This window comes from Sceloporus occidentalis, unplaced genomic scaffold, assembly GCF_023333645.1.
Source record: "Sceloporus occidentalis isolate IW3139 unplaced genomic scaffold, rSceOcc1.0.p SCAF_111, whole genome shotgun sequence".
In the NCBI taxonomy this organism is placed as follows: Eukaryota; Metazoa; Chordata; class Lepidosauria; order Squamata; family Phrynosomatidae; genus Sceloporus; species Sceloporus occidentalis.
This window is the reverse complement of record NW_028317091.1, coordinates 2850123-2872213: the sequence shown is the minus strand read 5'-3', so window position 1 is coordinate 2872213 and position 22091 is coordinate 2850123. Positions and strand designations below refer to the sequence as shown.

Here is a 22091-nt window from a genome sequence, read left to right as displayed (position 1 = left end):
AATACCAAGCAGAAAGTTTGGAGTAGTTTTGGAAAATACTTTTGCTTTAGCCTTTAAAGGGTTAACTAAAGGAGTTACATTTTGATGGAATGGTGAATGGTCTTGTGTATCATGGTCACCATCCAACACATGTAAATGCGAGCCGGGTACATTCGGTATAATGAGCAATAAATATAGAATTTAAATATTACTTATATTTTTATAATTTGTTTCATTTTATAATTTTATATTAATAATTATATATATTAATTAATTTGTATATATTTACTGTATTTGCTTCTGCTGGGAGGCTGTTCCAGTTATCTACCACCCTCTCAGTAGAGTAAAACCTTCTTACGTTAAATCTAAGCTTCTGACCGTCTAGTTTTAGATTATGGCCTCTTGTTGTAACATTTCTCCTCGCATATATTATGTTTTCAGGTGTGTGCGGCTGTTGTGGAGCGCTACGTCCTCGCTACAAGCGGCTGGTCGATAATATATTCCCCGAAGACTCCGAGGTAGGTCCTAATTTCAGCTTTGGCCAAAATGTTTCCTATTATTGTTTTATGATGCTGTCGGTAGCTGCCCTGTGCTCTGTATAGTCAATTCAGCTGTAAAAGGCTCGGCAGTCCCACAGAATCAGCTCTTTGGCAAGCAATACAGCCATGAAGAATTAGACAGGACTCGTCAAGCTTGGGGTACTTTGGGGAAATATATGGCCATATAGTGTGACGGAATCCCCAACATTTATGTCTTTGCCTGCAATGCAATGGCAATGCTAATGAAGTCCCTTCCTCCATAGACTTTCATTAGTCAGAGAGTCAGACTGGGTGATTAAGACTGAGCCATTCTATTGTTCCCCACAGGCAGTATGATAAGGAGTCGGGGTGTTTAGTAGATAACTACTAATAATAACAGAGCGAGAATCATACAAACGGCTGATATGCAGCTGCCTGAAAACATTATATTATGGGGCAAAAACTACAACTGGGGTAAAAAACAAACAAACAGCGCAATTTAAAAAAATGTAGGAATTCCCCTTTGAGGCTCAGCTTTTGTAACTTTTCTTAGGATGGACTCATCAAATCCAACATGGAGAAGCTGACCTTTTATGCTCTTTCGGCTCCCGAGAAATTGGACCGAATTGGCGCCTACCTTTCGGAGAGGCTGAGCAGGGATGTGGCGCGGCACCGCTACGGGTAAGAACAGGTTAAAAAAAACAAAAAAGATGCAGGATTGGGTGTCATGGCGGAATGTGAGACGCAGGGGAGGGAGGGGGAATAAATACAGATCCCAAGACGTCTAATGATAAATAATTACAGCTAAAAGCTTTCTGCTCCTTCCAGAGGTTAATTCCGACAACGCCGCGCCGGCTGCCTCTGTGTTATGAATGCAGACTCCGGGCACGTGGCTATTAAATCTCCAACGGTAACGATCACGCGCCCCGCCTTTCCCCAAAGGGCTCATTATTTACGCTAAAATGATATCGTTTACATATTTATGGTAATTCCCGTGAATTCGTGAACACTCTCTGCAACGTCCACGCTGTTTTGGGGGGCGTTTATAACGCTCGCTCCAGCAGCGGATAAAACCCTTTCTGTGCTTCTGCTTCCTGCGCCGTGGAGATTTAATGTACTGCGGCCTCTGAGTGCCGGACAGAGAGAGCAGAGCTCGACTTCCAACTCCTTACCATAAAGGACTTTATCATTCCAGCGCCCCCCACCGGGCACCAGTGTGTACGTGATTTAACACAGTGGTGTGATGTCACGTCATGCTCCATCGACATTACGTGGGCACTCATGACATCATAGTCCATCTACTTCCTCCTCTTCCTGTGTTTTCCACTTGGGGCACAACCTCGTATCTTCTAAGTGAATAGGGTATAGGCGGTAGGTACCCTTTCATCCAGTCAATGTGCCAAGGTCTGTCCGGCCTCGACCCAAGGTGGCATTTCCAGGTGTGCGGCAGCCCTTCCGCCCCAAGGAGCCAGTTGCTCTGTTGAGGCTCCCGGTAGCTCTGCTGTTCAATGGGCCGGTTAAAAAGAAGATCACTGGCCTGTCTTACCCTTAGCGTAGCTTCCATAGTAGTGATGGGAGTGATAAAAAGCCATTGGAACACAGGAGTGATGGGAGTGATAAAGGGCCATTGGCGCACAGGAGTGATGGGAGTGATAAAAAGCCATTGGAACACAGGAGTGATGGGAGTGATAAAGGGTCTCTGTATGCCTATGAAGAGATTCCATTAAAAATGAGCCATTTCGAGCTACAATAGTCATTTACAGCATTAACCCCGTCTGCGCTGGATTTCTTATCCATTTCATGTTATTTTACAGGAATGACATTTCCTTTTCTTTCAAAAACAAAGACCCCAAACATTTGAACGTTGGTGTGTGTGTATATATATATATATATGCAGGGCCGGCCGAAGACTTAACGCCGCCTGGGGCGAAGTTTAAAATGCCGCCCCCCGCCGACGCCGGGGGGGGGCGGCATTATCTACCCGCCCCCCACCGGTACTTACCCTTAAACAGTCCTGCGGCGAGTCTCCCTGTGCTGCCACGGTGCCGGCTTGTAATGCAGAGCGCCGGAAATTCGCGTCACTTCCGGCGCTCTGCATTACAAGCCGGCACAGAGACCGAACAGGGAAACTCGCCGCAGAGGAGAGAGAGAGGGGCGCCGGGCGGGTAAGCGAAAACCCCTCGGTGCCCCTCTCTCTCTCTCCTTCGCTTAAAAAACCCCCCCAAAAAAAACGCTTGGGGCGGCAAAGTGCCGCCCCTTCTGAAGTGCCGCCTGGGGCAATTGCCCCAGTCAGCTCCATTGTAGGGCCGGCCCTGTATATATGTATATCTTAGGATACCCCCGATTTCTAGAAATACTTTCAGATTATTAATCAAGTTAATCGGTAAAACAATCTTGTAAACTTTTGTTCCTCCATTATATTAAACATTAGCATTTATGTCATTTGAATCACATACAATGGGCAACAATTACGAAGAGGCATCTAGACTCAAACCTTTATCAGTCGTTGGTCTCATCTTAGATTCAGGAGCCGTATGTCTATCCCATGCATGTTTAATACACGCACTGTATTACCCTCTACCACTTCTGCTGGGAGGCTGTTCAGTTTATCTGTCACCTTGCATGTAACGCCCTCTTACTGATTGGCTCCTCAATTTGCCCCCTTTTAAACCGTTTTCCAAACTAAAATGTGGCGGTCAGGTGTTTAACATGGATGCCCCTAACATGATGAATTACAGGACAGGGGGGCTGATTTTGGGCAATTAATATGTATTTCCCCTGAAATTTTTTCTGTCCGTCCTCTATATGAGATCATTTTGTAAGTACCCTAAATATGAGCACTAAAAGTCTGCGCCGAGGGGGAAATATTTTGGGTGAGAACATTTCACCATTTTATCTTCAGAGCACTTCCTCCCCTGGGGGATACTATAGAGGAAGTGGAGTGTGCATCAGGAAATAGGGTCCCCCATCCTCCGAATAAAAAAAATGTAATTTAAAAACAACACATTCCATTGTGTGTTAATATATATATATATATGTATGTGTTTGTACCGGGGGGGGGGGTATTATTTTAGCTGTAATTCCCTTTAAAACCTTGCGATGTTCAGTCTGTATATTCACTAAATACATTGGTGAAAATGGTGCGAGGGCGTTCTGACAGCTCCCCACAAAGCAAATATCATATATTATTCAGCGAAACGGCATCTGTGTCCATAGAGCTCTAAAGTGCCAGTTTTGCCACCAGATGCCCCCTCCATTTGCTCCGATAATACCCTCAGATTTGGGATTAGTTGCTGATTCGCCCCGGAACGGGTCACACATCTGTTCCCTGCAAATGTTGCGTAAACAGCAGTGCTGATCCTCGTCCCTGGCTCCTCCATCCTTCGCCCGCTCGGATTGAGATGCTTTTTGCCGACGGTGCGGCTGCCGATCGTCCTTTTATTCCCGCCGTGGAGACCTCCGCGCACGTCCCGGAAGATGACTTGCTTGTGCAGGTTAGTGGGGATGACGGTGGCACCCGATGGGCTGACAGCCTCCGTACACCGGCTGCTGTAGACCTCTCGTCTTAGGGTGGCCGGCCAGTCTTTTTTTTTTTTTTGGCAGTCCACAGCCGTTTGCATGGCTGAGCGTTGTAGGAGTGGCTGTGACTTTTTTTCACGTCTGCCCTTTGCCTGTATGACATTTTTATAGTTGAAGGTGTCCCGTCCTGCCGCCTCTCGTCGTCGTCGGCAGACAGCCCTCAGGCCAGCTGTTGCCACTCTTAATTATTTCCTATAGTTTTTATTTATTTTATGTAATTTGACAGTATTGCCGGGGCTTACCACCTCTGTCTGCCTTCTCCCCGATCTCCTCCTAAACCGGGGCATTAACTAGGAAATAGTTCATACCCTTCGTTGGCTTGTGGGGCGGCAGCCAGCAGATTTTGTAAATGTAAAGGGATAGAGGTTTTTTGTTTTTTACCCAAATTCCTTAACCTCGCCATTTTACAAACTGTAGCCCGGTGACATCTGCAGGAGCGAGAGGTGTGCGTTACTCTGTCCTTAAAGAGTTAATCAAGAAGCAGCATGAAATCTGTTCTGCTTGGAATGGAATCGGTCCTGGTCCTGCTGAAATACAGCCACTTTTGCCCCGTTTTCTGCTGTCCTTTTTCCTGAGTTACGACCGTATTGCTGCCTCCGTCGGCTGACTGAATAAATTTCCTCTCCTTCCGCCCGACTAAAAATGTCTTATAAATGTAGATATAAAAACTTTACTAGAGAATAAATTGGTCTCGTAAAATCTTCTATTATTTTCCCCGGAAGAGCCGGAAACTCTGTCTATTCAGCTTGAATGTCCCATTTACTACACAGACATATCACTGCTCCGGTTCTCCGGGGGATGGGGGTAAATCTCCGGCCCCCCTTCTCCACCCCGTTCCCCCTCCCACCCCTTACGACAGAGGCGTCCAATCTGCGGCCCTTCAGCTGCTGCAGGACTACACCTCCCATCCTCCTCATCTAGCCCCTGAGCTGAAAGAGCATTATGGGAGATGTAGTCCTGCAGCAGCTGGAGGGCCGCAGGTTGGACGCCCCTGCTTTATGAGTTTAATGTGTTTGGGGCTAGCGTTTTCCCCGCAATACGTGGATAGCTCCACCCCCAAGGAACATCTCCTCCACCCCCAAGGTATAAACATTAGAGCCTTCTAATATTGCTGGGAGCAGAAAATATATCAAAATATCTGTTTTAATAATTGGGGTTTTTTTTAACAAACAGACTTTTTATTTATTTATTCATTTCAAAAATTATCATTTAAATAGTTGCTGTTCCTGTACGACCAAACATTAATTGCGCCCCCGGCCATGTTATTCAACTAAACCCTATCAGGCGGATGGTTTTATTCTTTCCTGTAAGGTGTAAGAAGCCTTTTTTTTTTTTTTAGTGTCTAGGGCAACAGCCAATTGGTAGCTGCTTTTACGTCACATGGCAATGAAAAATTCCCTGAAAAATTAAGAATGAGGGCAAATTTGACGTGATTAAAGCTGTATTTATCAGCACTGGGGATGATTCATTTAGTGACAAAGCAGAGTAAGTGGAACGGCACTTATGTCTGGCCGATAAGTGGAACCGCCTCCCAGCAGAAGTGGTAGAGGCTAATAGAGTGAGGGAATTACAACGTGCGTGGGATTTACTTGTTTTGGGTGGATTTGAGTCACTTAAATGTCAGATTGTACCCTGGGTGAAAATATGGACTTTATTAACCTTTTGTAAAGCTTTATTAACAATCCGTTCCATCTAATTACAATCAGTTCATGACATTAAAGATGTATGTAATTACCTCTGGGTAGCGTCAGTGCCCCTCCGTGGGGTACGAATACCCCATGCCGATGGATCTGCTTCTAGCTCATTAGAGCCATAATCACCGCGGGTATTTGTCGAAGAATCTGCACTTTTATTTACCAAACTTTATCAAAAACCCTTTAAATTTGACAGTTTGGGCAAAATCAAATAAGAAGGGAATAAAAAAATAAATAAAAAATTTGTAATTAAATCAGAAAATCCATTTTATTAAAGATTTTATAAATTTTTTAAAATAATTATTCTGTGGATTCTAGTTTTATGATCCTTTTCCAAAAACAATTAAAAAATCTGACCGTAATGGGGATGCGAAGCCTTGCGCTGCGGGGGTCCTGACCTGCGGGGGTCCTGCGCTGCGGCTCTCATCGATCGTATTATATGGATTTGCTTCCGTGCGTTAAATCCTGAATGTTCTGATGCCTCTGCCTATAAAGCATTAATGATCCCAAATACTAATTAATTGTGCTTCCTAATGAATAATTAATAAAAAGCTGTAAACTCCGCCGACCCCGATTGCTGCGATACTGAAAACAAACTGTAGGGGGGGCTTGCATTGGGGGGGTCCATCTTTTTGAGGCTGCTGTTTCTCCTAGAGCGGGGTAGCTGGTGGTCTCTACCCTTAACCTGCCGTATCACTCATTATTTTATCCCTAATGTATAAAAACATAGAATCGGCCCCATCCGGCCCCCGTCTAGTCTCCCCGTTTCTCCTGCTGTAAAGACTCAAACCTTAATCAGTCGTTGGTCTCGTCTTAGATTCAGGAGCCGTATGTCTGTCCCATGCATGTTTAATACCCTCACTGTATTACCCTCTACCACCTCTGCTGGGAGGCTGTTCTATTTTTTTTTACTATTCTTTCAGTTAATTATAAAGCTCAAAGAACACTGCTTCTTGTGTCTCCCCAAATCCCTATTTTCTGATATTCTTTTGTGATCTCTTAGAGGCTAATTGGTGTTAATATATTTTTGTTTATTGATTTTTTTAATAAATAATCCGGTCGGATACCGGCTACTTGGGGTGCGATTTTCCAGCTTTTATCTCCTCCTCTCCGTGGTCACTTAGCGGTGGGAAAGGATTTCCAGGCTGTGGTTGAAATCATCTGATGGATCTTCACTCGTCTTCAGAGTGCTGACTCCAAGCTTCCCCCCCCCACAAATCGACTTTCGAATGTTTATAAAAATAGCGGACTCCCGGAGCCCTGAAGCTCCCTTAACATTTCTAAGGCCGACTCGCGCCCCGCACACCCCGGGGGCAACCGTGCCCAAGGAACCGACCGGGAAACACAACCTTCCAACCAATGTAATAACTCCGGGAAGGACTTCTCCTCTTTGTCTTTAAATAAGGAACCCGTGAGGTTTAACTCATTAGACCCACCCCATGCGCTTCATTATCCGGGTACAATGTATCTGCATACGGGGTCTTCTGAGAAGCTCCATACTGAAGGGGGGCTGGTTAAGGAGACTCTCCCAGCCTAGTCTCACCGCTTTTGGTCTTAGCTTCCATGCCTCCCAACTGTCCCGCTTTGTGCAAGACAGTCATGACTTGGCCACTCTATCCCGCTGACCCACCGAGCACTACATCTGTCTCGCTCTTCGGTCCTGATTTCGTTCTCCTGCGTCTGGGACTGTAGCGCTGCCGGTTGAAGTGAAACTCTATCTCCCAAGCTTCACCTCTCCAACGTCCGGATTTGCCAGATCCCGGGTGAAGGGGGCGGAGCCTCGCACTGGGCGTGACCCTGCAGTGTTGAGCTCTCGGCTACCCGGTACAGATACTGGGTAGCTTGGATCTCGTTTACCAGCGTTTAGGCCGTGTGTGTCTTAGATGTACGTCCTGCCTGTACACAGTGTTATGTATTTTTTATACCCGGGACAGGACCTAGAAAAACTGGACTGTCCTGGGAAATTCAGGACTATTGGCATGTCCTCCACTCCTGTCTAGCTCCGTGATGAAATAAATATTGTATCGGTTGATGATTTTTTAATATATTTTTTTGATGATTATTATTAACGGTTTCACGTAAAAGGGGCTTATCGACTAAACGGCATGTTTAACGTATAGGTCCTTTGTGTGTCTGCTGTAGTAAGGTGTTGGTCTCTAGCGTGGCCCTTGGCAGGCGTCTAACCGATACGTTTGGTTCCATGTCCCCAGTTACGTCTGCATCGCTATGGAAGCCCTCGACCAGCTGCTCATGGCCTGTCACTGCCAGAGCATTAACCTGTTCGTGGAGAGCTTCTTGAAGATGGTGGCCAAGCTCCTGGAGTCGGAGAAGCCTCACCTGCAGATCCTGGGGACCAACTCGGTGAGTAACGCCGTTCTGTTCCGTCTTCAGGATCTTCATGATTATTCCCCTTTCCTGGAAGCTGATTGGCTGCGTCAGCCTTTGTACGGCTGGGCGGAGGAGAACGGTATGTACCTAGATAGTAAGCTCCTTTGAGCAGGACGCCCCTGTCATGTGATGCTCTACTTCTTATGTTCCGTTTTATGTATTGTACAGCGCTGTGGAATATGATGGCGCTATATCATTGTAATAATAATAATAATAATGTATGTTCTCTCGGCAGAAGGTTATAAACGTGGCTGCACTTTTTTTCCTAATATGGTCGGATTTTGACGTTTTTTCCTTTTCTTTTGCTGATAACTCCTTGGCGCAGTTGCTGAGTATGAGTGGATTAAGCCAGCCGGGTCAGACGAATCACAAGACTCGTCTAAGCTCCGAATTAACGTGAAATCTTTAATTCATCCGTCGGCAGAGCGCATGCTTCCCCCGAGCCCACCCGCCTTAACGATCGGGTAAAGGAACACTTCGGGGGGGGGGGCAGGTACCGCATTGCATAAAATACCTTTGGGAGAAGCTGCAGATCCAGAGTATGCCGAACACATCTCCTGCGCGGAATGGGGGTATGCTGCAGAATACCCCGCGCATGTGCAACACGGACCACATGACAATGTAAAGGGGCTCCACGCCTGTCATATATCTTAGTGTCCCTTCAGGGATATATCACCTAAACCGCGTTTACCGGCATAAGACGGCCCCTGCGAGGTGAGCACGAGCCGCTGCGTGACGCGTGGGCTTTAAATCCTTCTGCTTCGAATTCCTCAAATAGTCCGCGAGTGAAGACGGGAGAACAAAAAAGCAAATCGGTGAGACGACCGACGCGATCGGCAAACACCGACATTCCGTATTCTCATAGAATACATTATTAGTCGCTTCGAAATGCCTCTTCTGCTGGGCTCAATGAACTAAACGCAGCATTAAAGACATCGTTCTTTTTTATGGTCCAATAACTCAAGCCTTCCCAGATAATTCTGTAGCCGCTTTAAATGGTTTGATGCCATTAAGCAATCGGAAAAATAGAATAAATCGACGGATCTGCAAAGATTATTCTCGTAAATTGTTAGGGATATTAATGAGACAAAATAGGCAAAACCAATATTTTATCACATACGCAAAATAACGACGCTACCAAATATTGTAGTACCACATCCACAATATTAATTTAAGGAGATACCCTATATTTTATCTCCGATCCTAAATTCTTTCAGATCGCCGAAAATTATAATTCAAATTAGATAGATATCACAAAAATAATCAATCAAAAATATTATTTATTGTGAATACAATTTATCAAATCTATATATGGGTCACACAGTGCATGATATAAAACACAAAATTCTTAAAACATGTCAAAATGAATCAATTCAAATACAGTATATTATCGATAGTTATCAATATAAGTTACTACTTTATAAGTAACACACAATTAATTTCCATCCCACTCAGCAACCAAAAATTGATAATAATCAGGGCAGTAATAAAGATATCACTATCTCTCTAATATTAGTTCAACTAATATAACAAATTAAAAATAATATAATTGTGTCTAAGAGTATTAGTGAAGTTCCTAATAGATGCAAATAATGTCAAACTTCATCTATAGGTAAAAATACCTTTTCATTATTGTTATTATCACGGGTTATAAGCTGCAGTCTCACAAGCCGTCATATACAATAATGCAATATAGTACTTCCCAGAAACAGGGAATTCTATACGAAGAAGACAAAATTCATCTCTATTCAGAATAATAAAACAATTATAATTACCACCACTTGTTGCTGTTATCCCACCGGTCCTTGTAGAAATTAATCCAGGTTCAGTGGCAAGAAATTAAGTGGAAAAAATATAACTGTCTACCAGTTATATAGGTTATAACTCAAAGTAACTCCAAGAGTGAAATATGGTGCCAGAATCTTAAGATTCCAAGTCTCTGGGGAAAATTTGGTGAATAAATCCGTCAGGGTCTGTCCGTTCCAGGGTGCGATCTCTTTTTTTTTCTTTTTAAAGGTCCCCCCCCTTTTTTTATTAAAGACATAAGCTTTTAAAGACAGGGCTTATTATCATAGCCTCCACCTTTTGATTGGAATTCTCCAATCATAACGGTGGGTTTTACCCATTATAATTAGAATTTCTACTCATATTTACACCGTTGTAATTTCTTACTTTACCTGTGAGAGACGCTCTGGTCTAAGAATTAACTTAAAACCATTACATATATGTTTGGAATTTATCCTTGGTCACCCTTATCGCTAGGTGTTACCTCCTAGATAGTAACTCAGGACTTGGTAGACTTACCATGTATCCCCCATACGAATTTACGTTCCCAAGGATATGCAGCGTCTACTCCTTAACTTTCTCATGGAAGATAACATTAATTGTATCATACTTACTGAAACATCTATATACATGAATACTTCTTTGTTCTCAATTATAGAGAGAACAAGGACAAAAAGAAATAATCACTATATGATTAAGTAAAATAAAATGGCTCTGACTCCATTTTGTTTTCATGTAAAATACAGAATATGTGGAATACATGTTTTCTATCATAAAATATCTGACAAAATGCGGTTTAGAGCGTATGGTACCCGAGAGGTCTCTATAAATCTCCGCGGTGTCCCCCTTCGAAAATGCATGAGAGAATTCTACGTTTGCCCCCCCCCCTTTGTCTGCCCCGCACTATTTTCCATGCACATCATCTTCCACGTGATATACAATAATATAACCCCCCCAGCGCTGTATACAGTAATATAACCCCCCAGCGCTGTATACAGTAATATAACCCCCCCAGCGCTGTATACAGTAATATAACCCCCCAGCGCTGTATACAGTAATATAACCCCCCAGCGCTGTATACAGTAATATAACCCCCCAGCGCTGTATACAGTAATATAACCCCCCCAGCGCTGTATACAGTAATATAACCCCCAGCGCTGTATACAGTAATATAACCCCCCAGCGCTGTATACAGTAATATAACCCCCCAGCGCTGTATACAGTAATAATAACCCCCCAGCGCTGTATACAGTAATATAACCCCCCAGCGCTGTATACAGTAATATAACCCCCAGCGCTGTATACAGTAATATAACCCCCCCAGCGCTGTATACAGTAATATAACCCCCCCAGCGCTGTATACAGTAATATAACCCCCAGCGCTGTATACAGTAATATAACCCCCCAGCGCTGTATACAGTAATATAACCCCCCCAGCGCTGTATACAGTAATATAACCCCCAGTGCTGTATACAGTAATATAACCCCCCAGTGCTGTATACAGTAATATAACCCCCAGCGCTGTATACAGTAATAACCCCCCCCCGGCGCTGTATACAGTAATATAACCCCCCAGCGCTGTATACAGTAATATAACCCCCCAGCGCTGTATACAGTAATAATAACCCCCCAGCGCTGTATACAGTAATATAACCCCCCAGCGCTGTATACAGTAATATAACCCCCCAGCGCTGTATACAGTAATATAACCCCCCCAGCGCTGTATACAGTAATATAACCTCCCCAGCGCTGTATACAGTAATATAACCCCCAGTGCTGTATACAGTAATATAACCCCCAGCGCTGTATACAGTAATATAACCCCCAGCGCTGTATACAGTAATGTCACGGAGCTGGCTAGTCCGTCCGACTGCCTCCGCTGTCTTGTGCTCCCTTAGCCTGGGACAACACACTTTCCCCGGTTCCCCGGTCACTCGCCGAGACTCAGTGTAGGGTAAAACCAAACGAAGACTGATTTATTTTAGACACACAGAGCTGGATATATCCAGCAAAACACACATTAACATAAAACAAGACATTGGGACACAAACCGCCCCCTTAATCTGCCTCTCAGAGACAACAGGGGCAGTAACGGGATTAACAATACAATAGGGGGAGACTGATTTATATAACATTAAACATCAAAGAATGGTGGTCACTCCCTGTGGCAGATCCTGGCTGTCTGCCGGAGATAATCCCCTCAGCCAGTGATGAGAAGATACTGCTGGGGGTAGCCACAGAAGCCTTTACAAACCCAGGGCCCATAGCCAATAGGGAGGAGGCTGGCAGTCAGGCTTCTCCAGTGGCCCCAGTGATGGAGACTTCTGTCACAATTCTCCCCCCTTCGAATTGGACTGACATAGGATGAGACCCCAAACGGGTTGACTCCGTAGTCAGTCAGTTTATTTGGCCCATTAATGCCCTCCCAAAATTGGTGCTCCTGCTGCTGCTGGGGAGATGGGCCGGCTGCGCCATCTCCCGGGTACCGCTGGGGAGGGATGCCTCCTGCATCCCCTCCCTGGTGCTCCTGTTGCCGTTGAGGAGGGAGTTCCGGTTGATCCGGTCCTGGAATTAGGTTCTGCTGCTGGGGGGGCGGATCGGCCGCTGTATCTCCCTGAACTCCTGCAGCTTTGGTAGGTGCTGGGCAGAGGCCAGCGATGCTCTGCCTGGTTGCCAGCACTTCAGCTGGGGTTAGGGAATCTTGTGGGTCGGCCTGCCGCTGGGGAGGGAGGGCCGGTTCCTCTGCTCCCGGACATGTGAGCTGCCGCTGGGGAGATGGGCCGGCTGTCACATCTCTCGGTTCCTCCCACTGCCGCTGGGGAGGAAAAACAAGTTCCTCCGCTCCCGGACATGTGAGCTGCCGCTGGGGAGAAGGGCCGGCTGCCACATCTCCCTGGATCCCTGTAGTCATTGCAGATGTGGGGCAGAAGCCAGCAGCGCTCTGCCCTGTTGCCAGCTCTTCAGATGGGACTAAGAGATCTGGGCAGACTGCCCAGCATTCTGAGGCCCCCGGTGTGGAGACCGCAGTGTTATCCACCCCTCTTGGGTTAACATCCTCAGATGTAAAATCAGTTAGATCCACAATCTCTGGATCTGGTTGTGGTGTAAAGTCACATAGCTCTGGTATCGGATCTGGATTAGCTGCCCAGTATCCCTGTGACTCAGGGGTGGAGACCGCAGTCCCATCCACCCCGCCTGGGTCAACATCCTCAGCTGACCACTCAATAACATCCACAAAATCCACACAATCCCTGGACACTGGGGCATTCTGTTGAACGCGGTCAAACAGTTTTTTATACGCCTTTTCCAGTTCCCACTCCTGTGTAATTAAAAAGTCTAAATCACTTTTAAGTCCTAGTGCATCTGGGAGGTCCCACTCCCTGAAATCCCGGATGTCCTCAATCCGCCACTCCGCTGTGCTGCCGAAGTCCGGATCCTCCTGAAGACTATCCCATAATAATCCAGGGCCACCAAAGTCATAGCCCTCTGGAGAACAATCTTTCGCAGTTCCCCAATATGCTTGCTCTGTATACCACTGCAGAGCCCTATAGTGATCTTCCAGCTCTACCTCCTGTTGGACCAGCTTCTCCAATTCGGATACCCATTGCTCCTGGGGTTGCTGTCCCAGGAATGACATCCGTAGTTCCCGCTGGTCTCTAATCTTTTGTTCGGAGCTTGGAAGACACCGACCCCGGCGTATAACAGCCCTCTGCCATACTGACCGTCGAACCACTTGCCTCAGGTTCTGGTATTGTTCTGTAGGCAAAGCAGTGGTGTAGCAGGAGAGGATGACCCGCAGCAGCCCCTGGAATTCTGATACCACATCCATGTCCTTGTCAAGGCGACCGAAGTCTGCCGTCCTGTCGGTTAATCCCGGTAGAAAGTAAGTGTCCCTCAGACTAAGAAGAAAATCCCACCGCTGCCACCAATGTCACGGAGCTGGCTCGTCCGACCGACTACTTCCGCTGTCTTGTGCTCCCTTAGCCTGGGACAACACACTTTCCCCGGTTCCCCGGTCACTCGCCGAGACTCAGTGTCGGGTAAAACCAAACCAAGACTGATTTATTTTAGACACACAGAGCTGGATATATCCAGCAAAACACACATTAACATAAAACAAGATATTGGGACACAAACCGTCCCCTTAATCTGCCTCTCAGAGACAACAGGGGCAGTAACGGGATTAACAATACAATAGGTGGGGGGAGACTGATTTATATAACATTAAACATCAAAGAATGGTGGTCACTCCCTGGTGGCAGATCCTGGCTGTCTGCCGGAGATAATCCCCTCAGCCAGTGATGAGATGATACTGCTGAGCCACAGAAGCCTTTACAAACCCAGGGCCCATAGTCAATAGGGAGGAGGCTGACAGTCAGGCTTCTCCAGTGGCCCCAGTGATGGAGGCTTCCGTCACAAGTAATATAACCCCCAGCGCTGTATACAGTAATATAACCCCCAGTGCTGTATACAGTAATATAACCCCCAGCGCTGTATACAGTAGTATAACCCCCAGCGCTGTATACAGTAATATAACCCCCCAGCGCTGTATACAGTAATATAACCCCCCCAGTGCAGTATACCGTTATATAACCCCCAGTGATATTTTGGGTGACTTTCCCGGCTCAAACACCACACCGAGCTGATGCTTTATGGCAATGCTAATGAAGTCCGTTCCTCCATAGACTTTCATTAGCCAGAGAGTCCTGTGAGTGATTAAGACTGAGCCATTCTATTGTTCCCCACAGGGAGTATGATAAGGACTGGGGTAAAAATAAAAAAGCAGAATATTTTTGAAAAGCGTTTAATCCGGTTAGGGGTATAAATATGGCGGAAGCTCCCGTTTTGGATGGCATAATTTTTTTTTTTAATGGCTTCTGTGATCCACATTTTATTTCTGTAATTCTTAGAGTTTTGGGTCTCTCTGGGATATTTTCTGTCTGATTTTCCTCCCACGGTTGTTGGTTGTGAACAGACTCTCGGGGTCGGTCAGCGCTCATCGGGCAGCAGGTCGCCGGGGTCCGCAGCGGACAGATATTTCTGTAATCCTGGGAAAGCCGAGCGCTTTGTAGCTTTTAATAATATATGATGAGGAGGAACAGCGCGGCTCTATTATTAGCAGCATTGTGACGGCGTCTTTACTCCTTAGGGGAGAAAGCAAACACATGCGCACACATACATACATACACACATACATACACGCACACATACATACACGAACACATACATACACGCACATACATACATACACGCACATACATACATACACGCACACATACATACACGCACACATACATACACGCACATACACACGCACATACAGACACACATGCACATACATACATACACGCACACATATATAATTCATCTTCCTGAGCTAACACTGAGAGCCGACTCTCTGTAGTCTCAGCTGTCATCTTCTGCTCGTGAACGTTGAGGAGTCCAACATATATGTAGCGCTCTCGTGTGCACAGTATTCTACATTACATCTCTTTATATATCGCCGGCAGGTTCCGTAGCGCTGTTACAATCAGTGGAATCATTTATAATCACGCGATAACAAACTGGTACAAAAGGAGCAGAGGGCCCGGCTCCCGGGAGCTTACAATCTAGTGGGTGGTTGAGGGGGAGGGGAGACAGTAGGAGAGGACGGCTTGGATGGGGGTCGAGTCCGGATGATCGGTAGAGGTTGTTGGTCGTTCAGGTGGATTGATTAGGATGATGGCTGAGAGTGCTGGGAGTAAATGTTTACGCTTCTTGTGGGTTTTCAGAGACTTTATGAAAGTCGCGTATGAGGGAGAAAGTCTGACGGACGGGGAAGGGAATCCCAGAGAAGGTGGTACAGCACGGGGCAAATCCTGAATATGGGAGTGAGAAGAGGTAATGAGGGTAGAAGATAGATGGAGGTCGTTAGAAGGATGAAGGGGGCAGTTAGGGGGTATTTGGATAGGAGGATGGAGATATAGGGGGTGCGGGGTTATTGAGGGCTCTGTAGGTCGGGGTCAGGAGTTTGGATTTGATCCTGGAGGGGACGGGGAGTAAATTGAGCGAATGGCACAGAGGAGCGGCAGATGAGGAGCAGTGTGGAGGACGGATTGGAGTGATGAGAGACGGGAGAGCAGGTAGCAGGAAGCTGCAACAGCGCGAATGTCAGCTGATTTTGACAGCAGGCCGAGCCGCTCCTCCCCACGCGAGTTCAGGGTAAGACTGCCAGTGCCTCCGGAGAGCCACCAACTTACCCTCCCCACCCCCACACTATTACAATGTTACCACATAAAAAACGCACATACATGTAATATTGTATGTATGTATATTAATATGGGCATGTAAGTGTTTGTATTTTACAACTCCCGTTTCTCAAAGTCAGAATGATGACTGTAAACTGGACATTTGAGAGAAAAAAAGCAGCATCGTATTTCTGGAAATATTCGGGTGAGGGAGATTCCATACGGTAATGTGACCTCGTACACGCGGTACATCCAACACGCACACAAACGCACACAGATACTGTTTGAGGGGCAACCATGAAAAGATGTCATTTTATTTATCCGTTATTTAAGGTGGAAGTCTCACGGGGGGGAAAAAAACATTTCGACAGGCGTTCTGTACGGTGCCGGCACTGACAGAAAACCCGGTCTGATTTCAGTCCTTTATCTGCAGACCTGGATGTTGTCAGATGCGATGTTTTGGGTGACGCTTCCGGCTCAAACTCTGTACTGAGTCGAAATGTTAGAAAAAAAACCCCCCCAATAGTTCAGACTTTCCACGTTTAGGGTCCTGGTGCGAGCTCATAGTCACTCGACTCCGATGATTGTGAAACCGAGTGATACGATGCTGATGATGAACTCTCTTCAGGATCCGGCTGAGTAGGGAATATGTCCTCGTATCTTGGAGGCGGCTCAGAAGGGTAACGCTCGTCGTTGTTTTGTACGATCGGCCCCCATGGTCTTGGAACGTTGTGTTCATTTTCCCCGCCGCGTCCGCCGGAATCATGGTCGCCCCTTTCAAAATCGATGCTGTCGTAGGAAGGAGGGTCCCTGCTCATTGACCAATCAGGTCCTCCTGCAAAGTGTGGAGGCGGAGTGACGTCATCACCCAATGTTGCAGGAAGCGGCTGATATCTGAAGGCTTCTGGGTCCTCCTCAGAGTCGCCGTCCCGACGGATTTTGCTCACACAGACAGCCAGCCAGTAACACAAGCCGATTACGACTGCAATTATCTGCACTAAGCGAGCTGCACAGACTTTAGGGGGTTTGTCTGTGTTGGATGCCGGTTTGCAGGCTGGTACCACAAGTCCTGGGATACAAACTATTACCCCGCAAACCAGTAACAGCATCCCGAGTATCAGGAACTGCACAAACTGCCGGCTTTTCCCGCAGAGGAAGCTGCTATCTGGATCCGTCGGGTCTCCTTCTAATTCCCTCCTTCTCCTCTCTCGTTGGGCAGTAAACTCTGCCATCATTAAACATGCCAGCCCTAACCCGGCAAGTACCGGGCCCGTCACCTTGTAGGCGATACAGCTGTCGGACTGGCATGACGCGAACCCATAGACAGAAAGTAGAGATCCGCCGCATAAGAGCGCCCAGCCAAACACAACCAGCGTGAATGTTATTCTGCTGCTTGTGCGAGGGCCAGGAGTGCCGAAGCAAGTGCGCTCCATGACGGCTGAAACGTGTACCTGTCGGGTGTCAGTCAAAGATGTTCAGGGGCAGAGACTCGCGCCTATGTGCCGGGTGTTGCGTCACACGAATGAAGGCCTTTTAATCTCTGCCTATTTTGTGTTTTCAAAGTCAATTGAAATCGCGATTTGGCTCCCTGTCGTGGACAGGTAACGGTTATGCTCAGTACTGCTACTGCTCACAATCTGAAACAACCACAGTGTCTGGATGTGCTTTTACAGAACATCACAGGATTGTGACATCACAGCACTATGACATCACAGTCAGGGCAGGCTGTACCACAGTGCAAGGGCCATAGGGGTGTTCTGCACAATCCACAAGCTTATAGCAAGAAGTACAGTGTTTTCATAGGGCAACTATGGAGGTGGTTAATAAATACACACAACACACACTGGTACTAACACGTCATAATGTTTCAACACAGACTTCACAGACACACTAATACCGTATTTGCTCGATTCAAATCTGAATATTAATTTAGGAAAAAAGAAAAAGCCTGAATATAAGACAACCCTATAGGAAAAAAGTTTTACCAGGAAATGTTAATTCATCTAAACTATTTTTTTTTTATAAAAGCTATGATTGAGAAAAATATTTTGGTTTTATTTCCTTCTATTTTCCAACCTGCCCCCCAGTTATGCACATCTGCCCCAGAAATGCCTTATACCCCCTATATGCCACTGTGCCCCATGATATGCATTTTAACCCTCTAAATGCCACTGTGCCCCATGATATGCCTTTTGACCCCCTATGTGCCACTCTGCTTCCAGAAATGCCTTATACCCCTATATGCCACTCTGGCATTAAGGGGGTTAAAAGGCATATTATGGGGCAGAGTGGCATATAGGGAGGTTTAAGGCATTTCAGGAGGCAGAGTGGCGTATAGAGAGTTAAAAAGGTATTTCTGGAGGCAAAGTGGCATTAAGGGGGTTAAAAGGCATTTCACAGAGCACTCTGCCTCCAGAAATGCCTTATATAAATATAATATTAATAATAACAGTGAAGATCAGACAAGGTTCTTCACAGCCGTTAACTACGGAGACCTATATACCGTATTTGCTCAATTATAATACGAGTTTTTTTTCAGAGTCTTATAATCGGGGTTGTCTTATAATCAGACCTCAAATAGGTCTGACTATGAGATGACTAAGATCCAGATCCCCCGCAGCGCTGCAGGGGACCTGGATCCTCCTGTCCCCCCCCCCCCCCGCTGTATACAGTAATATAACCCCCAGCGCTGTATACAGTAATATAACTTCCCAGCGCTGTATACAGTAATATAACTTCCCAGCGCTGTATACAGTAATATAACCCCCAGCACTGTATACAGTAATATAACCCCCCAGCGCTGTATACAGTAATATAACCCCCAGCGCTGTATACAGTAATATAACTTCCCAGCGCTGTATACAGTAATATAACCCCCAGCACTGTATACAGTAATATAACCCCCAGCGCTGTATACAGTAACATAACCCCCCCGGCGCTGTATTCAGTAATATAACCCCCCCCCAGCGCTGTATACAGTAATATAACCCCCCCAGCGCTGTATACAGTAATATAACCCCCCAGTGCTGTATACAGTAATATAACCCCCCCAGCGCTGTATACAGTAATATAACCCCCCAGCGCTGTATACAGTAATATAACCCCCAGCGCTGTATACAGTAATATAACCCCCCAGCGCTGTATACAGTAATATAACCCCCCCAGCGCTGTATACAGTAATATAACCCCCAGCGCTGTATACAGTAATATAACCCCCAGCGCTGTATACAGTAATATAACCCCCAGCGCTGTATACAGTAATATAACCACCCAGCGCTGTATACAGTAATATAACCCCCAGCGCTGTATACAGTAATATATAACCCCCCAGCGCTGAATACAGTTATATGACCCCCGACGCTGTATACGGTAATATAACCACCCAGCGCTGTATACAGTAATATAACCCCCAGCGCTGTATACAGTAATATAACCCCCAGCGCTGTATACAGTTATATAACCACCCAGCGCTGTATACAGTAATATAACCCCCAGCGCTGTATACAGTAATAATAACCCCCCAGCACTGTATACAGTAATATAACACCCAGCGCTGTATACAGTAATATATAACCCCCCAGCGCTGTATACAGTAATATAACCCCCCAGCGCTGTATACAGTAATAACCCCCAGCGCTGTATACAGTAATATAACCCCCCAGCGCTGTATACAGTAATATAACCCCCCAGCGCTGTATACAGTAATATAACCCCCAGCACTGTATACAGTAATATAACCCCCAGCGCTGTATACAGTAATATAACCCCCCAGCGCTGTATACAGTAATATAACCCCCCAGCGCTGTATACAGTAATAATGATCTGATGCTTTATGCCAATGCTAATGAAGTCTGCTCCTCTGTATTCTATCATTGATTTTTGATTAAGACCGAGTCATTCTATTGTTCCCCACAGGCAGTATGATAAGGAGTCGGGGGGGGGGGTTGTTAGTAGATTGGGGATCAGATAACAGAGCGAGAAAATGGAAATTTTTGTTTAAAGAGAGAGTAATTGTGTAGAGTTTTGAGCGTGTGACTCCGCTGAGTGACGGATGTTCCTTTATAAAACTCTTTCAGTTTGTGAAGTTTGCCAACATAGAAGAGGACACCCCGTCCTACCACCGCAGCTACGACTTCTTTGTGTCCCGCTTCAGCGAGATGTGCCATTCGAGCCACGACGATGTGGAAGTCAGGACTAAGTGAGTGATGTATCATTGGATCTTCTCTTGCTCTACATGATCGTCTCCATGGTTGGAAGGTTATTCAGCGAGGGCTGGAATCCCCGAGAGGTGGAATTATCTGGGGCCGAGACACCAAATAAAACCAGTAGGGACCGCATGGAATTTTCTGAATTGCTCGATGGTGGTCTCTCTTGACCCCACCTGCTGCTTCTTGGTCTGCCGTCCACCTGTGATGTCTGATGCCCGGCGTGCCCACAGATCTGGCTTAACTCATTCAGGTGTCTGGCACGGAACTCAGGTAGACAACAGCGTTCCTTGTCTCAAATAGGAACCAGATGATCGCCCTGGCGTGACGTGACGCTAGGTGACTCCCTCAACTTGAGAGCTTGCCACCAGACCCAAACCGTAACCACTCGTTGGCCTTGTCTTAGATTCAGGAGCCGTATGCCTACCCCATGCATGTTTAATCCCCTCTACCACTTCTGCTGGGAGGCTGTTCCACTTACCTACCACCCTCTCAGTAAAGTAAACACTTCCTTCCATTCCATCTCAGCCTCCGACCCTCTAGTTTTGGGTTATGGCCTCTCGTCCAAACATTTCTCCTCCTGTGAACCTCTAGCCGTTCCCGGTAACATCTGGGTCTCCGGTCCGCACTGATTCTAGATGATAGTAAATCTGATATTGATGTCGTTAATTTAATTACTGGCGTGATCGGCAAAGTATTATCTCTAATGACGGCTGCTTTGGGAATCTAATCTTCCAATCAAATCCTTGTTTTTAGCGGGGAATAAAATCATCGCCTTAATTCTGTGATTAATAATAGATTTTTCGCCTGTGCCGCGGAGGGTTGGGAAAGAGTTATTTTGTAGCCTTTGGGCCAGTAGACATTATGCTGTAGAGTAGACCTTGTTGGGAATGCTGACTTTGGGCCCCCATTAGGCGCTGGTTGGGTTCCTTCTTCTTTTCATTTAATCTATTTTTGGGGGAATTTGAGATTTTTTAGCCATTCTGTTATTAAATTTAACGTTTCTAAAAGCTTCTTTATACTCGGCATAACACAAGCTGTCCTCTTGATGGACATTCTCGGTGGACCCTTACGGGACAAAAGCAGAAGGCATTTTTTTAAGCTAGGTTGTCCAACTTCTCCATAGCATGTGCCTTCCAGCAGAGGTGGTAGAAGCCAGTACGGCGATGGGTTTTAAGGCTTAACGAGATACATAAAGCTATCCTGCACTTAAGACAAGGCCACGGAGAGAATAGGGTCTTGCGGAGGATGGCAGACTAGAGATAATTCTTCCAAGTATTTGTTTGTATTAAAGAAATACTTCCACACTGTCCTGTTTTCCTAGGGACATCCCCGATTTTCCGGCACTGTCTCGCCGAGCTGCCTCTCTGTGTGCAGCGGTGATCATGAGCCGGTTGGAGGTCTGCGCTGTTGCAACTCCCACGTTGCCATCTTTCTCCGTGCTGAGAGTCTGTAAAAGTTTTTCCGCCCCGCTCGTCGCATACGCAGTTGATCGCTTACATTGTGTTTATTGTCAGTTGTCTCCCCTCTCGTTTCATGGTTTGAAGGATCCGGATGGCCGGCATCAAAGGTTTACAAGGAGTTGTCCGGAAGACTGTGAACGATGAGCTTCAGGCGAATATCTGGGACCCGCAGCACATGGACAAGATCGTGCCCTCCCTGCTGTACAATCTCCAGCACGTGGAGGAGACGGAGAGGTATCAGCGGGCATTTATT

General features: G+C 46.3%; 1 protein-coding gene across 2 annotated transcripts in view; it reads left to right on the top strand.

The window, feature by feature from the left end:
- Positions 1-410: 410 nt before the first annotated feature.
- LOC149283149 (protein EFR3 homolog B-like) overlaps positions 411-22091 on the top strand; it is a 36970-nt gene continuing 15289 nt past the window's right edge. For both annotated transcript variants that reach the window (XM_089497923.1, XM_089497922.1), the window contains exons 1-5: positions 411-497; positions 1051-1178; positions 7981-8131; positions 20247-20368; positions 21923-22072. In XM_089497923.1, coding sequence (XP_089354049.1) covers positions 411-497; positions 1051-1178; positions 7981-8131; positions 20247-20368; positions 21923-22072 — 638 coding nt within the window. The remainder of the gene's footprint in view (positions 498-1050; positions 1179-7980; positions 8132-20246; positions 20369-21922; positions 22073-22091) is intronic.